Here is an 18674-nt window from a genome sequence, read left to right on the forward strand (position 1 = left end):
AAAACCAGTTAAAATACAATCTTCAGACAAGGAATTAAATTATCATCTCTCTGTGAAAACACACAATTTTGACTTTATGCTTAAGACCCGAGCTGCACAATTCCAGCTCCTATAGGAACGTATCCACTGATGTCTCATATGCTCTACTGAGCAAGTTGCGTTTGCTTTGGTAAGCCTGATTTATGCATTCAAATTCATATGCTGAAAATTAAAATTGCAATTCATTTTTTTGCAAAGAATGTGAAAGGATTAACTTTTTTAATGCACCTGGATAACCTTTCTCAAGATACCTCTTTAATGATCTTTATTAGCATAGTTTACATTTTCATTTTATATTTGGCCTCATTTGTATTGCCACATTTCACTCTGTATGACATAATTACTTCTGTACTAAAGGCTCCAGAGCTTCGACTATTTCAGGGGCGTAGACCGTAATGGGATTCATGACGGGTCCCCAGGAAACAGGACATTTAGTGCATTAGCATACATCAAAAAGTCCTCCATAACATCAGTGAATGTTTTGTGACATTATTCTTTGCTCCCTTCTTCCTGTTTTTTCCCCTTCCTCTTTTAATGTCAGGTTGTATAGATACACAATGAGGCAACAGGCGACTTCTTGAGGTCACTGGTCTGACTCCTCCACTTACACATTTATTTGGTAACAAAGTTCTAGTCAGATACTTAACTTTTTAAAATAATTTCACCGATACAGCTGGGAAAGGCCTGCTAAAACAAACAGGCAAGGATATAGATCTCTTTTGGTGATGGTTTGAGGAGTCTATTAAGATACAGCTGACACCTTCAGATTAGTATAAAAAGATGATTTATCCAGCATTGTGTGTCATTAAATTCTCGTATTTACTGGCATGTTCTTTCTTATTATCTAGTGGAGTATTAACAGGAGGGAGAGGGCAGTTAACCTTTGCATCTGTACTTTGGCAACTAGCTAATCCATTAATGGACATGATGAAAGCTGTAGAAAATTGCTTATTTCCTACCTTGTTCCAGAGAGGGGATTAAGAGAGTGGAAACTCTCCAGAGACAGCAAACATGAGGCTGAAAAAAAGCTGTGAGAGGAAAGTTTAGAAGAGACATGTGGGAAATTTTGGGTAGCAGAAAGACAGAGCTGGGTATTCTGCTGCAGACAAGGGATAGTGGCCTAACCTGTTGTTGTGACCAGCTTTGTCCTGGTCAGGGAAGGTGACCTTCACAAAGATGACTCTATAATTCAGAAGGAAAACAAAACATGGAGTATCCTAGAAAATTTTACAACAGATCTGACCCCAGCTCAAACAGTTTTTTAGAGTAGTCAAGAAAATCAGCCCAGATCATGTATCGAGGATTAATTGTTTTTCATCTCTGTTTCAGTATTTCCTGTATTTTTAAATAAATAACAATAGTGTCATGTAGGCTGGTAAATAATTTGTTTTGTGGTAGTTGTCTCACAACTGTTATATACTCCTGACATAATAACTCCCGTGCAATCATGAAAGGCTCTTCCCCTGTATTCCTTAATGTGCCTATACCCCCAGGCAACAGCCTCTGCCTGTCTTCAAAAGGTGTTCCAGCACTGATCGTCTTGATGGTTCATCTTCACACCAGGACACTGAGGCTGAAGCTCGCCTGGGACAGCCCTAGAAGGGGCCTGGACAGAGTGTCCCTTTGTCTGAGTCCTTAACTTGGGTTCCTGCCTGCTTTTGTCTCCTTGTGCTCCTCTGGGCTTGCATAGACCGGCCTTTGATGAGCTGATGGCTACTGCGATGGGCCTGGGAGTATCTGGGCAGGGTATTGTTTGGGCCTCCCCTCCACTGTTTCTCTGTGCTCCTTTGTGGGTGTGCAGACAAGCTTTTATCACATAACCTAAGACATCTGACCATCCTGGTCTCCGTTTGGAGGCTTTGACTCCCCTCTGAGCAGGCACATGCTAAATTATTCAAAGGCAAAAATGCCACATATGGCATTTCCGTCATAGAGCAAATTCTACTTCAAGCCCTACTTTTCTTGGACTCATTCATAGGCTCGCAGGGAATGTCTCTCCCCCTGAGTTGGGTTTTTTTTTGCAGATGGATGATCAGGGGGATTTTAGGGTACCTTCATGAATAGATCAATCTTAATGGATCCATCTTAAATCTTATTAGGTCACTTTGGAGGACTAATTTATGGAAGCCTTCTCAAGAGTTTTACTGAGATTAATGCAGATCATAGGATCTATAGATCATATATATATATGTGTATAGGATCATAGTTGTAGAAACCCACCTCTTCTCATTTACCACCTAAAAGCACAAGTTCTGTGGGTATTGCTTTGTTGTTTCATTTAACAGGGAATAGAACTGCATAAGCAGATCAGTCCGCTAGGCATCTGGCAACCGGCAGTGTCCTGCAGCTATCACAGAAAAGGTCATCAGCCTCTTTCTGTAAAACTCCACAATCAGGAAAGACCAGGTCTGATAAGTATGGGAAGTCAGAAACCTTCAGAGGCACTGTGGTGGCTTGAACAACAAATACAATTAATCTGGAGATTATCCAGATTATAAAATCCTTTAATCTGTTTTTAATCTCCATGTTTTTAAAGCTGCTTCTTAGAAACTTTAAATCAACTGATGTTTTCCGTCAGTCTCCAGGTTCAGTACTTGGCAGGATCAGAGGGTCTTCTTGTGTAACATGTACGGTGCAAGGTACACTCCTCACATCTCCTGGCTCAGGTGTCGTGGCAGATGGCTATGTCAAAGGCTCACATTACTAAATCTTGATCCTGCTTTTTTTTTGCCAAGAAACTTAACTCCCCTCAAAATCCTTCCTCATGACTTATGTCTTCTAATTGGTTCTTCTCAACTAATACTGGGGTTTTTTTGTTTCTAAGGATAAAACATGCCTCCAAGGAATAATTGGCCTGACTGCCCTTTCTGGCAGAAACACACTAGAAATCCTCTGGATTTTTTCTATCAAAGTTTCTTCGGACTATTCTGTAATGAGTGAAGCGTAGGAGTGAAATGAGCTGTCCTTCTTTCATGGAAATCCTATTCCAACACTATGCTATTGCATGAGATACAAGCAAAAGATTTCCACGGACTAAACAATATTAATATCAAAATGTGGGCTAGGGCATCTCGTGAGCACTGCAGCATGCCTCAGCGACCAGGCCCAAATTCCTCAGGGTGTGCAAATGGCAAAAGCATACAGCTATGCAGCTGCTGGTCCTCCTGCTCCAGTTGCCAACAGGAATGGAGATAAGAAAGAATGGCTTTTAGATGCTTGGCATGAATTTTTGGGGGGAACAATTTCCTCGTTCCTTGCCACTCATTCTTTGCCAGAGACTTGAATATCAAACCTGGGTCTAACTTCAGTTTTCCTACTGAGGTCAGTTCAGTCAGCAAGAAGCTTATCACCTGACGTGCATTATCAGTGCTAGTCATTGTAGCTTGTTGGTATAGGTTATATTATTAACAACTCAGTAATGACTGGTAAGTTGTTAAACAGTGATTGAGTTCATTAAGGAAAGAACACGTAGAAATGAGTAATTTCTGTGTAATCACCAGAAAGGCAGAAGTCTGTACTGCAGTCTGGACAACGGCCGAAGAGCATGTGTGTCCCCTTGACCTCCTAGGCATCAGCTGGAGGGAGCAGTTGGCCACCCTCACGGGATGGTCTACAGCTCAGTCGCTAGTGCAGTGAACACCTTCTCTCTCCCAACCCCAACACTTCTGATCCCATTTCAGTGAGAATGAGGAGTGATATAACAAAAATCATGCCAGCAGAGCAAGTACTGGCAACAGCAGAACTCCCGTGAGGAATGTGATCGTGACGTTTAAACCCCAGCCTGCAATTCACTTCGTTCTATTTTGATAGATTTTGTTTATAAACTCTGCTGTAATTACAGATTTTTTGCATGATATTTTGAAGTAAGTTAAGCCCTTTAACCTAGAATGCAATTGCATTTTCTTGTTTTTCTTGTTTGCTTACGGTCAACTTGTTGATTTCAAAACGTTCAAGTGACCTGAGGTCTTTGACTGGAGTTGCGTATTTCTTTACAGTTTCAGAAAGAGTAGTAAATTATTGCTCACAGGGCTAAAAAAACCCCACAACCTCCTATTAAAAGGTGATCTGTGGCTCCCTTTTTCTGCATAGCATTTCACACTGTGACGGAGCTGTGTGCGAGAGAGAGAGAAGGATGGAGAAGTCCAGGAAAAAATTTGCTGATTTCATAAATAAGGCAATGGCCGCTGCTAACACAATGGATCGCGACGAGCTGCTTTTTTCTTACAAGGGGATTCTCTACCCTGCTACTTTTTCCAGTCCTGAAGTATTCAGAGCCATGGAGTCCCTTGAAGCCAGAAGTGATGATGTAATTTTGGCAGGCTATCCTAAATCTGGTGAATATACTTTGCTTTCTTCATAAACAAAGTTATTTAATGGCAAATAAGTAGGTTTGTACTAAATATATATAACATATATAATACGATGTAATATATATTATACTAAATAATATACAATATATTATACGATATATAATATTATATATTATACTAAATAGTAGTATTTAGAATTTTCATAAAACTTTAAATAACTAATTTTGTTCTCAAAAAGCATTACAAAGTTAATTATGAAGATTTTATATAGGGAATTTTTAAAATGGCTGAGAAAAAGACATCTGTTTTTAGCATGTAAAGGTGTTTGTTGCCTTTGCATTTTATAGTTATGAAGTTAAACGCCCAAATTAGAATTAAAATACAGTTCTCACATCAGAGGTACCTAGATCTGATATTGCAGGATCTGCTCTCACATTTATATTTGTAAAATTAATAGCTTTATATTTTTACACAGAATGGAGCTTTTGGCACCTTCACATGCCACACTGCATATTCTTTAGTTTATTTCGCATAGATGTCAATAGTATCTGAAATCCATAACTATAAAAAAAATACTTTCGTAACACTTGAAGTGATCACACTGATCTTTGACTATTGGGAAGTCAACAGGAGGTCTTTGCTAGGGTTGTGAGTTTACCCTACATCTTTGCTCCTTCTGCCTGAAAGCAGCCTCTGCTAGCCCTTATCAGAGCTACAGGTTTGCATTAGATGTGTCTCATACCCGTTTTAATGTAGCTGTTCCTCTCCGCCAGCAATTGGATTCCCGCTGTCTTCCAGCAGATAGTCACAGCTGACAGGATTGTAAAGTTTTTGCTTTTGTATCACGTTTGCTTTTTGAAGAAATGCTATGCACCAGAACGCAGTTATTAAGACTGTAGTGACAAAGATGCAGGAACCCAGTGTCCAGAAGACAGGAAAAGATGGGAGTTCTCTACAGGCTCTTTTTTATGTTTTGAATAAAAATATACTAAATGTGTATAGGAAATGTCACTTTAGAGAATTTTTGCCTATTGGTAAAGAAAATGAGCACATACAGCACAATTTTCAGATATAGTTCTGCTCCTGTGTTGACATTTTGTGACCCATCTTGCCTCCCAAGATAATCCTGTGCAGCACATCAGAAAACATATATAATACGCCAGGTTTTGAGGTACAGGTTTACCACTCCAATCCCCCTTGTCACAGTAAAAGTTTATTACATTAATGCGTGTTTTCCTATTTGAATCTTACTGGTTCTTCTCCTTTATTAGTTATTTACAATATACAGGTTAATTGACAATATACAAGTTAATTTATGATGTGCTGAGCCATCCATTTTGGAGAAATGAGCAAAGGTAGGACCCTGAGAGGTGATTGTCCAGATAGTCAGCTGTGATTGTATCATGTGAAAGGAGACCAGGGAACTCACCTGGGAGTACCACCTACCTCTTGGCTTTCCTGGCAAATCCATTTCTGTTTACTCCAAAGGTTTTACAAACAATTCACTATTTTTCCCCTTTCAGGCACAAACTGGGTAGGTCAAATCTTAACTGATTTGGTAGCCATATTTGAAGAGAAAATGCAGAATAAAGCAAGCAGCATGAATGATGAAGAACTAGAAGAATTCCCCTACCTTGAAATTGGAGATACTGGGAAATATGAGGTGGGCATAGAATATGTATGAAAGTTGTCAAAATTTTGTGCTTCAAATACTGTATATATCATGTGTGAAATATTCCACTGTTTGATAAGAACTCTCGCACTTCTCTGTATGTGGCACCTGGTCAGGATGAATCTCATCTGCATTGCCAAATGCTGAGGGATAAATGGACACTTCAGAGGGCTTGGGAGGAGCACAGACTCGTCAGATACGCAAGAGCTGCAGAAATTCAACATAGCATGTTTTGTATTTAAGAAGAGTTTCATGAAATTTCAAATACTGAAATATTGACTTTTTTGTCTCTCTTACTAGCTCTTCCTCCTCACCCCTTCTCTCTCTTTCCTTGAGAACCTTCAGCTTTCACATACCCCCAGTTAGAGTCTGCATCTTACCTTTAGATTTGACCCCTTGTCTAACAGAACAAGTTAAATTCATTACCACTGAAGAGCAATGGATAATCTTTTTCCATTCGCTCATTCTCAGGGGCTTTTGAAGATTAGAGTTACTCAGAGCAGTCCACTAAGATCCCAGGATAACACTCACAAAAAATAAGTACTTCTCTCAGGCAATAACTGTTGATAAGTTTAGCAAGGCAATATTTTGTCATAGGCTGATGAAAAAAAAATACTTGTACTAACCGAACTGTCCATTTTTCCTCCTTCTAATTCTTAAAGCGAATGAACAAATTACCTTCTCGAAGAGTTATATTTACTCATCTCCTTCCTGAAAATCTTCCCAGGTCTATCTTCAAAAATAAAGCCAAGGTGAGCGCTAGTTTTAATGTCTTGAAAGCAGGCTCTCCAACACATTTTTTTAAAAGCCAATTTAGTACTTTTCTGCCAATTTTTAGAATCACTCTTAGACTTAAGTGTTTAGCCTGGCCATTTCTACATGCCTGTTTAAGAACTGCCATTCATTTCACTTAATCTCAGTTCATCCTTATTGACACCTTTGTGTCAGTCTCCACAAACGAGATGGGGGGATGGAATAAATCCTCCAGCAGGAAAAGGTATTTTGACACAATTTCCTATGGGAGGCATTTTATGGTGTTGTCACAAGTGACGGCTTCAGTGTGTCCAGTTTCAGAGAGAATTTGTATTTTTGTGATTTTTCTCCACTACCTAAATGATGAATGATGCTTGTATTGAGCAAAACATACTTAGATTCTGTATAATTAAATTATTCCGTAAAAGGTATTTTAATGATTATAGGCAATCATCTTCACAAGGTACTGAAGCAAAGTGAAATAATTCACCTTCTGAATCTAGAATGAAATTGCTACTTCTGCAGGTAGTGTGCAAGATATTAGCAATTCCCCAAACTGCAATTATAAAGTAGATTATTGTTTTCTTCATACTATAGTCTGTTATATCTTTGTCTACAAATAAAATATTTTTTTCCTAGATATTGTTGCTGATTCGTAATCCAAAAGATGTAGCTACATCTTTTTACCATTTTTGCAAAGCCATGCCTCCTCTTCCCTCCTATGAGACCTGGAATGATTTCTTCATAGCTTTCATGACGAAGAAAAGTACAGTATATTCTTCTATGTCAATTATTCAATACTTTGACTTTGTCTAAAAACTTTGCACTTTGTAAATCAGCTTCACCAGGATTTTTTGGTTTACAGTACAAAAGCAGAGATTAAAGTCAGAAAGTTAGAAATTTGAATTAAAGTTTACAGTACTTGTCTTACTGCCTGAGGATAAACCCTTATCAAAACTGCACTTCCACAAACTGCTTTAACTTGCACAAATTGCTATTTTCTCTGGAAGAAGCAGCTCCTCCTCATCTCTATCTTGGATCCCCTTCACCCCTCCTCTCCAATGTTCATCGTCTTGCGCCCATGCAGACATCTGAACACTTACATGCCAAATTGATGACCAGAGGAATGATTTGGACGAAGCCTAGTGCATTAAAAAAGAAAAAAAATAATCCCACTAGTTTAAAACTGCGTAAATTCTTCAGTTTGGCATACCATATGGCCAGAAGAAGGGAGGGTTAAACAAGGTTTTAAACTGGATTAAGGGACTTTGCAAGATGGTTTGAGTACTGATAGCTCTTTGGTGGACTCACATCTGTCTTGAAATACTAACAAGTTTTAACATACTGACCTACAAATTGTGTCATATGCCTGAGACATGTGCACATGTCAGAATAACCGGGAGCAAAACCCCATAATTCCCACAGAAGGGCGTAAACTCTGGCATAGATATGATTAATAATGCCCATGACTGAGGGATCAACTTAAGGAGCAAAAATTGATTTATTTCATAAGGAGCTTGTCTAATCTTAATTTATGCTTTATCTTAGGAATTTTTTGTTTTATTTAGTGCCCTGGGGATGCTACTTTGAATACCTTTCCAAGTGGAACAAATATGCTGCTGATGAAAATATTATGACAATAACTTATGAAGAGCTGAAAGAGGTGAGGTTACCAATAGTTACAAATATTTTCTATTTCAAAGAGCATTTGTTCCTAAACCAATTAACCATTATATACATGTAGCGTATTCAAACTGCGTGATACTATATGAGATAGATCCTTGTTTTAAGGGAAGGAAAGGTGAAATTCAAGCTTAAAGGCCTTTTAAAAATTTTGTTTGTGAAAATGATTCATGTTTTCTCTTTAGCTGTGATATAAGCCCAAATCTCTGTAAATCAAAATCCCCAGTAATTTTTTGGGGAGGCTTTTATATATTAAACAGTGTAGACTTTGCTCAACTGTAAATCATGTATAATCCTTTGCGATCCATAGGAAGACAGCTTGTATCTCCTCTGAAATAATTATGGAGAAAAGAAACACCATGTACCACTCTAGTCTATGAAAACTCTACATACGTAGCCAGCAGACAGATGTAGGGAAGTGCAAACGCCTCGGAAAGCAGTGTAATCTGTTTGAATGCCATGTGGTATGTTACATTCCTCTTTTCAGAATCCGGTCCTGGGTGTGAAGAACATAGCTGATTTCTTTGGGATTGCCCTGACTGAGGAAGAACTTCAGAGTTTGGTAGAGAGGACCAGCTTCCAGTCAATGAAGAAGAACTCTCAGAAGACCCACGGGGCATTTGGCAATATTTTCTTTCGCAAAGGTAGGAAGCTCCAAGCAGTCCAGGGGTAGAAATGTCACACTCTCAAGAACGTGGGCTACCCATCCTTCGCTTCCTTTTTGCACATATATTAGCATTACAGATTAGTATCAAGAAGATTATCACTGTTACGCTTGAGAAAACTAGTCAAGGAGCACTGGTGAGGAAGAGACCCAGCAAGGCTCTGGCAGCAGGCTGCAGTCAGCACAGGAGAAGCAACCTCACAGAGCAAATTTTAGAGGCCGACAGATGACTGGCAGGAAGGAGATGTCATGTGCCTGAACTCTCCATCTCTGCACCAAGACCACTGCTTACTCAGACATTGGAGGCTTAGCTGAGCAGGCAAAACTGGGCCAACCTCAGCCTGAGTGGCATGACCACGCTTTTTAGGAGAGTGTAGGATCTCCTGAAAGGGCCACTGCCGACCCCCTGTTCACAGTTAGAGATCAGAAGCCAAACATGCAAGAATCAGGTACGTAGAGAAGGGAAGACAAAAGGGAACTACTTCTGCAATGTAGTGTGGAGAACACAGACATGAGAGGCCAACCTGGCTGTCAGAATCTATTCTGCATCTTACATTAAAGAAGTCACTGGATAAAAGCTCAAGCTGCCAAGGGAGCAGAAACCCAGCTCTGCCTCCTGCCAGATGATTCTTAATCAAACCTTCATAATCTTCTACCTTGTCAGTCATTACTGACTGGAGTAGAGAGCTGCAGGGAAACAGGACTTCAGGCTGCTTTTTTGGACACAGTCCTGAACAAGACTACGTTCTGTTGCATTATAGCAGTTTCACAGATCTGTAGCTCCACTGACTTCACCAAATCATATTGGTGCAAAAATGAGTGAAGTTTTATCTTGAAAAATGGATCAACTACATTTAGTATACAGTGGAACAAGAATGACAGGTCTACAGATAAAAAACAATAAAATTTCTTGTTTTTCAAGAGTTTCTTTGTTTCTTTGAAGGTGGTGTGAGTGACTGGAAGAATCTTTTCAGTGAAGATCAGAATGAGAAAATGGACAAAGCATTTGAAGAACATGTAGGAGGAACAACACTGGGAAAAAAGTTGAAGTATGAATTGTACTGTAAAGCCTGAAGCGTAATAAAATGTGGCTAGAGCAAGAGCTTTCCAACGCACTCTCAGACCATCTGAATGCTATGTACTAGAAAACTAGATCAAATCATCCAAGCACTTTAGAATTACTGTGATAATCACATTGCAGCAGCCTTTACAGTGACAATGTTGAACAGTGGGCTTTTGTTTTAAAGATGACATCTTTGTCTTGCTTTGGCTACACCCATTTGCTGAATAAGATGGCAACTAACCATATTCAAATAAACTTAACAGCCCTGTTTCAGTAGCTGTCACCTGGAAGGAAATGCCCCTTTTCTCTTTCCTTTTCTAGCCAAACGCAGTCTTTCCAGACTACTCCTAATTATTTAGTATGTAGAAATATTTTTTTCTGCAAAATGTTTCAAATTGGGCAACATCTTCACAGAAAAGGTCACTAGCAAAAATATGGATCTGACACAACCTTAATTAATGACCAAGGATATCTTCCCCATGACTTCAGCACAAACTAGATCAAAGCTAGAGGGAGGAGAATGAAGGGGAATGGGGATCACCATTCTTAGGGATCTCTCTGAATACAGAATTTCATATAATCATAGATTTGCTTAGGTTAGAGACAAGCACCACCTATGCCCCATCATTTTGGAATTAGCAACATTTTAATCTATTCCTTAATATATGCCCTTTACTATTTCCTACATGGTGATATCAAAAGCTACTAGATAAAAGAAAGCAGTGTGCATCTCAGTGTCTGCAAGGAGCTGAACAAGGGATCAAGCCTGACCAGAAATGGGGAAATAGTCACTGAAATACTCAGAAGGTCTTTACTAAGATGAAAAGATGGCATCTCAAGATCTGTTGGGTTTTTTCCTGCAAAGGCATTTTGTAGCCTAAGGGCTCTGAGCAGGCCAGAAACTTTGGAAGCTCTGAAATCCTTTGAAACCAGGAGCGATGATGTGATTCTCACCATCTTTCCTAAATTGGGTTAGTCTTGCTTGCTTGATGAAGAGTCCACTGCTGCGGTCCAGACGTGTGTGGCTGCACATAACACATAATGACCACGTGTTATTGTAACGCCCACAACAGCTTAATGATGACTTCAGCCTGCTGTGGTGGGACAGGAGAAGGGGCTGTTCCATGAAGGAGGGCAGGAGGACTGGTGTTTCCACAGACTTCCTCCACTGCGGGATGTAGGTCATTCTTGTATGCTGGGTGGAGGTACAGGCACACCTACCACCCAGACTCTTGGACCTTTTTCCTCTTCCTTCCCATGCCTTTCAATCCTAGCATTTGGGATTACTGGATACCTTCACCTTTTCTCCTAATTACTTAGAGAAATATGTTTACAGGTCATTTGAAAAAAAAAAAATAAGAGGAGGTGATGTTTGATCTGCATTACATCCACTTCATGCTCAATGTGAATTTTTTTTTCTCAGACAGGAAAGATATAAAATTGTAAGGTCTCACATAAATATCAAAAGTATTTCAGATATCATTTCACATTTGAGTTGTAAAGTCTCAAAGTTCCAACAAATCTCAAAAGAACTGTGTTAGAAAATGTTTTATGTGACTTGTTTTACATGTGATGTGGCCAAGATTCAACCCACTTAATTAGATGATGTGGTGGTGAATGATGAGTAAGCTGAGAGAGATGCAGCCTAACTTTCAGCTCGACAGGGGGAAAGGGCTTCTGGCTTCTAAAACAACATTTCTCATAGATATTATAGCAATATGTCTTGGAGAGATGAGCTCAGACTCTCCTGCTGGTTAAAAAGATGAAACTGGATTGGGTCATTAGGAGCTAATGTAATGATTGCACAGAAACACCTCTGAAAAGCAGTAAAAACCTTGGATGGGACCTAAATTCTTTTAGTCTGTGAAGACTATTACTTTTGACTGATTCCTCCAATTTTTTTTTTTTAGTTTTCTTTTCAGAAATTGATGAACTGTATTTTCTTTTGACTAAGGATTTCCAGACTGTTTTGCATTTGTTTCTATAGATACAGTCATCAGTCTTTTCTGATTTGTGATATCTTACAGTTTCCCAACTGATGTTACCCAAACCTGCCCTTCTCCAAACTTCTCAGACTATGTACGGTTATGGGTGTACAGGCTGGAAACCTTGGCTATAATAAAACAGCCCCTTCCCAAGACACACAGCTCTTAATATTTTTTCTTGCTTGTTTTTTTTTTGTTTTATCTATAGTCCATGGAACTATCTATTTCTAGTAACAAGTTTATTTCATATTTGTTTCCAATCCTGTTAAAGACAATGAAAAAATTATCCTCCAGAAGAACGATATCAAACTCATGTCCTGCCCCACTTGTGCTTTTTCAAAGCAAGGCTAAGGTGAATCTTCCTTTTGATTTAATCTGAAACTACTGCTATTAATAGGATTTTCATACAGATTAGTTTTTCATTTCCTGTGTAAAATGTCTTTTCTGGGATTGCATGTAGGCTTTAGCAGGGTAATTTTACATTTCTGAATGTGCAGTGATAAATTGCTGTTTACAGAGACTGGACACACGTTCTCTTGCAGCTGCAGCTATAATGGCTCCATAGGTTATTGCTGCCTTCAGGTCATACCTGCCAAAGACAATTGCTCCCTCAAACATCCTTGGGGAACTGCTCCCTGGCCTCTTTCATCCCAAGTAATCCAGGCTAGGATCTCTTTAACTGTGAAAGGACCTTGAGTCGTCCAAAGCTTAGAGCTGAGCCTACCTGGACCTTTTCTTTACAGTGGGCACACCATAATCACCCAGAGGGCTGTAAACTTCTAAAGGCTACATTTAAGTTTAGCTAAATGAAGACAATCAACGTTTAAAATACGGACACTCAGTTTCTTCTGAGTGAGAACATAATATAACAGAAATTTTAAGAAAATCTGCTTTCTCTTCACAGTTTTTTTTGTCTCAGTCCAGCAACATTTTGTGGCATTTTGGGCTGCATCAGGCTCCACACAGGCGAAATATTCTGGAGAAATTTGAGCTAGTGGCTGCCCCAAAGGCTAGGCTTACTTCCTTCTTCTGACTGCAGTTGTCTGCTCCTTCTTTTACATGAGCTCTTGTGTGTGTCTGACACCCCCAGCTTTTTGAAGCAGCATGAAACACTCACTTTTGGTAGCAGCAAGCTGTCAGATTGTCCCAGCTGTCTTGCACAACCTCACCCCCGGTGCCTCTGGGTCTCCAAGAAAGAATTTCGCTGTTGCTTCAGAGGCTTGGCTCTGCCATTTTCTGCTTCTTTCAGGCATCTCCTAATATCTGCCCTCGCCGCAGGCTTCCTGCCTGCTGGGTCATGCACCCACGCTCCAGACAGCTTTCCCAGGTCAGGGCTCTCCACCCAGAGTAGAGCAGGCACAGCAAGGCACACGGGCAACCACCGGCCGGCCACCGAAAGGGAACAGGGTAGACGCAACGCTTTGCGCACACACTGGCAGACAGCATCCCTCTCCCTCATACCTGGAGGGGGACAGCAGTGCTGACCGGATGTAGACATGCCAGATGTTACAGCCTTTTAGGCTGGGAAGAAAACCGGACATGTTTCTGGAAAGGGAAATTTAGACCTAAAATCCAGTGGCAATCATTTAAGGTTTACTGCTTTCCCTCTGGTTGTTTTAGCAAGAAGCTAATTCATTATTTGAAAAAAATAATGAATTTCTCTCTTTGCTATCAAGAAAGAGCTTGCTAGCAAAGGTAAGTGTACATTCATTATTTTTTTCAAATAGCATTGACAATTTTGGTAAATGTTAAAGATATATATTTTCTGAGTATTTGACAGTTTTTTTCCTGGCCACTCAGTTGCATACTTATGTTTTTTCAGATGAGATCCAGAACATCAAAGATGCAGCCATCTTCTACTTGTACTCCTGGGTGAGTACTTCACAGCTTTATGAATGAGAGAGGCACTTTCCATTGTCTAGAAAGATATTCTGATTAATAGTGTGTAGAGGTAAAAATAGCTGTAGCTAAAGTGAACCTAGCTTTTTTGGCAATGAACTTGAAATTAGAATTTGACCTTGTGTTAGCAGATACTTAATTTTCTGACACTGTGTTATTTATGTCTTTCTACCAGAAAAGTAGTTACGTAAACACTTTAGCCCTGAATTCTCCCAGGTTTTGAAATAATTCTTATGTATTATTTCCAAGGTTCTGCAGAGACAAATATGATGTGGTTCCACAGTGAATCTCTCTTAGAAAATGACTGAACCAATGTTTAATGATTAATGACAGGAGCTGGTTTTGTGTAAGTCTTGGTTTATCTGGTGGCTTCCCTCCAGCTAATGCAGCACATGTTGGCTGTTGCAGCTGGAACCTGATGAAGGGAGTTGTGGGCAGAGGCCACTGTACCCTCTTCAGTGGTTCCTATGCCCCTCACTACCTCTCATCAACTTTCTGATGGTTGGTAAGAAGCAGATCTGGGCTGCCTGAACGATGTTTGTTTATTGGAGAACTGCTTTGCCTGGACTGCAGGGGAAAAGGGAAGGCTGGACTGAAACATCAGGTCAGGCTGGACATAGTCCTCAGACTTCTTCTTGGTCAGTGTTTTCTAGGCTTTATTTATTGTGGACAACTAATCATTTACAACCTGTGCAAAGCACGACATCACAGCAATCAGATTGGTGTAACTGCCTGAAGACTTGCTTATATTAATAAAAACAAAAACCACATTAAATACATGCTAGTTATGTATGATTCAGTAAAAGCACATTAAAGCCCTGGTATCAAAAGAAAAATTTTCACCGGCTGAGACTGGTTTATGGATGACCTTTAAAGGTCCTTTCCAGCCCAAACTATTTTATGATTCTATGGTAGGGACAGTTTCATTCATTTTCCTTGCTTGCAATATGGAGAAATTTTTAAGGCTTTGTTGTTGTTACTTGTTGAGTACTATATCCTGAATGAAGTAGTAAAACTGTTGAGTAGCATTTTTTGAGGAGAAAAAGAGACAACCTGGCAATGAGAAAGACTTTTATCATGAAAAAACTCATACTATGTTCAAAAACACAGAGATCAAAGTTCTGAGAAAACATACACATGACATAAATGATGTTAATTATACCACAGTCATGCATGGTAAAACATTTGAAGAATTAATTTAGAATGCTCTTCCAGGACTGAAACCTAATAAAGCACCTCTGAGTATCCCCCTGCTATATAGAAAATCTTTCTTCCATCTTATTCCTCCATAGTCAGTTTACTGTAAAGAAAACTAAATACAGTCAAGGAGTTGGGAGCAAGTCAGAATTCAATCTGTTATTCACCTCAGCTAGTGCCTGGACATTACGCTTCAATGCTTCTCTGTTCCTTAATCCCTGCTTCATAGCCCAGGCCCCACAGTTGAATATAAAATGAAGGTCATGAAAGGAAGGTAGTGGTGAAGAAGAAGAAGAAACCCTTTCTTCTTTACATAATGCATCTTTACTTTCACTGCTGCTGAATCCTTTTTTCTCTTCAACTGTGACTTGGGAATTGTCTTGACTGCAGTTGAATGAAACAGGCATTTCAGTGATGAATATCTAAAGTCGATCAGCTATGAGGAATCAAAGGAGGAGGGTTTAATGTTATTTAAAGTAAAGCATATTTCAACTTTTAGTCAGTGTATTACTGAAATAATGTACAAAAGGTCATAATGACCCATTGAGATCAGTTCAATGATGCTTCAAAATATAAATGATCAGGAAATTGCTCTTCCTGCAAATGAAATTAAAATAGTGTATATTTATGCAATTACAGTTGCTGGCTTTTATTGAAACCTGAAATACCACAACACATTTTTTGAAAAAAATGGAAAATTTTACATAAAATTTTCTACTAAGTCCAAAAGCCCTTTTCTTCCTGGAAAACATTTTGGCAGGAGCTCTTATAATATACATTGAAGTGTATTTTGAAAGACTAAAAATTGGGTTTGTATATGACATAATTCTAATGAAATCCTTTCGCAGAGGAGGAATTTTGCCAACTTCAAAAAAAATGTGCTAAAGAAGCAAGGCTTCACAAGCAAGAACACTTTTGTATGAACAAGCCATATGTCCAGTGCTCTCCATAATGATCCTCAGCACCCAAAGTATGCAGTTCTACACATAGGTGTAAATCCCCAGTCTTTCAGCAGAATCAGGACAACGCTTAGAGGTTCACTTTCATTCCTAAGCTGCCTGGACAATGTTGGCCATGTATGAATAAAGTCACTGGCCTTGTTTTTAAAATTACAGAGCATTTATTTTCCATGGGTATCAGCAGATGGTGACAGCATGGAATAGTTCAAAATCAGACCAGCTAACATCACCATAACGATACATAATGATACCTAACGATACATCCCCTTGACTTGGGGAAAGATTAATTTAATTTATTGCCAATCAAATCAGAGTAGGGCAACGGGAACTAAAACCAAATCTTAAAATACCTCCCCCCCACCCCTCCCTTCTTCCTGGCCTCAACTTCACTCCTGATTTTTCTCTACCTCCTCCCCCTGAGTGGCGCAGGGGGATGGGGAGTGGGGGTTGTGGTCAGTTCATCACACGTTGTCTTGCTGCTCCTTCCTCCTCAGAGGAAGGACTCCTCATACTCTTCCCCTGCTCCAGCGTGGGGTCCCTCCCATGGGAAACAGTCCTCCACTTCTCCAGCATGAGTCCTTCCCACAGGCTGCAGTTCTTCACAAACTGCTCCAGCCTGGGTCCCATCCATGAGGTGCCGTCCTTCAGGAACAGACTGCTCCAGCGTGGGTCCTCCACAGGGTCACAAGTCCTCCCAGCCAACCTGCTCCAGCCTGGGCTCCACTCTCCATGGGGTCACAGGTCCTGCCAGGAGCTTGCTCCAGCACAGGCTTCCCATGGGGTCACAGCCTCCTTCGAGCATCCACCTGCCCTGGCGTGGGGTCCTCTCCAGGCTGCAGGTGGAGATCTGCTCCAGTGTGGAGCTCCATGGGCTGCAGGGGCACAGCCGGCCTCACCATGGTCTTCACCAGGGGCTGCCGGGGAACCTCTGCTCTGGCACCTGGAGCCCCTCCTGCCCCTCCTGCTGCTCTGACCTGGGTGTCTGCAGGGCACCCTCTCACATAGTCTCACTCCTCTCTCCAGCTGAAGTTGCTATTGTGCAGGGTGTTTTTTCCCCTTCTTAAATATGTTATCCCAGAGGTGCTACCACCATCCCTGATGGGCTCGGCCTTGGCCAGCGGCAAGTCTGTCTTGGAGCTGGCTGGCATTGGCTCTATTGGACAAGGGGGAAGCCTCTGGCAGCTTCTCACAGAAGCCACCCCTGTAGCCCCCCTGCTACCAAAAACTTGCCATGCAAACCCAATACAGTAGCTGAATTCCCTGGGTCTTCTTGACTGATAGAGACTAAAGCAGCTGCAAAGAAGACCAGTTTCAAAGCTATGAAAGAAAAACCCTCAGAAACCCAAAAACATTTGGGAATATTTTTTCAGAAAAGGTGAGCTGACAATTCTTTGCAGGCAGCTGTAAAAAAAATCTGTTCTAGTTCTTAGTAATAATAGTATCTATCACAATTGTGCTTAGATGGCTCCTGTTATACAGAAGAATGTGTGGATGCATTTACAGAATAACACAAAGTAGCACTGAGGTTACCCAGGTTCAGCCACCTAAAAGTCAGCTACCTAAGTTAGGCTAGTGGTCCAGGTACCTTCCTAATGGAGAGAGGTAAGTGCTTGCAGGGGGAACTTCATACTCTTTTAGACCTTTGTCTTGGTGTATTGCCTTCTGGGGGAACGCATTCTTCCCTGAGACTGTTTTACCCTCTAAGGAAGTGTCATTCAAAAATAAAACACTTATTTAAGAATAATCTATTGAAGGGTTATGTTATGGGAAAATGGGCCATATTTTAAAAAAGATGTGAATTATAGCTTGTCAGCTGAGCCATACTGATCAATTACTGCACGCTCCTCATGATATTAATCCCAGGTTTTCCTCACCAAGACTAAGCAAATGGGTGACGCGCTGTATTTGAGCTCAGCAGAATCCTACAATTTTGTCTACTGGTAAATTTGACACAAATTTTCTGTGAAGATAAAAAAAATCACTTGGATTTTTACATCCTGGTGAGAAATTCCATTAACTCCACAAATGTTATATTTGCTTTTAGATAAAGCTGTGTGTGACTTACTGAACATGAAGAAGGATTTAATATCTTGAACTGAGTTTAAGCAAGAATTAAAGTACACAGATGGAACATTTTTTGTCCTGTAAACCACAGTTCAGGTGCTGCCCAACCTCAGAGGTGAAATGACTCCCTTTTTGTCTTAAAGATCTCTAGACACCCAAACTCTGCTTCACAACATGTCCAAGAACTCTTCTGTCACAACGGGCTCTGAGCCCTGAGGCTTCTTGAAACTATGTACAGCTCATTTGAACTTCACAGTTAGATCTCATCTTTCCCTCATACTCAGCACTTTTGGAATATGAGGGCTCTTTATGAGCCTCCATCTGGGCCTCCCCAGATGGAAACAGCTGAAAATGTTAATCGTTTTTACAAACCTTTTGCAAAGCAT

At 40.3% G+C, this 18674-nt stretch overlaps 1 protein-coding gene across 1 annotated transcript; it reads left to right on the forward strand.

The window, feature by feature from the left end:
- Positions 1–4121: 4121 nt before the first annotated feature.
- LOC309403659 (sulfotransferase 6B1-like) lies at positions 4122–10195 on the forward strand (the record flags this gene model as incomplete). The annotated part of the gene is made up of 7 exons (XM_081997889.1): positions 4122–4373; positions 5873–6012; positions 6684–6773; positions 7414–7540; positions 8343–8437; positions 8945–9101; positions 10065–10195. The coding sequence occupies exons 1-7, from the start codon at positions 4172–4174 to the stop codon at positions 10193–10195; spliced, it is 942 nt and encodes a 313-aa protein (XP_081854015.1). The 5' UTR covers positions 4122–4171.
- Positions 10196–18674: the final 8479 nt, after the last annotated feature.

Source organism: Phaethon aethereus (assembly GCF_964289735.1).
Source record: "Phaethon aethereus genome assembly, chromosome: 3".
NCBI lineage: Eukaryota > Metazoa > Chordata > Aves > Phaethontiformes > Phaethontidae > Phaethon > Phaethon aethereus.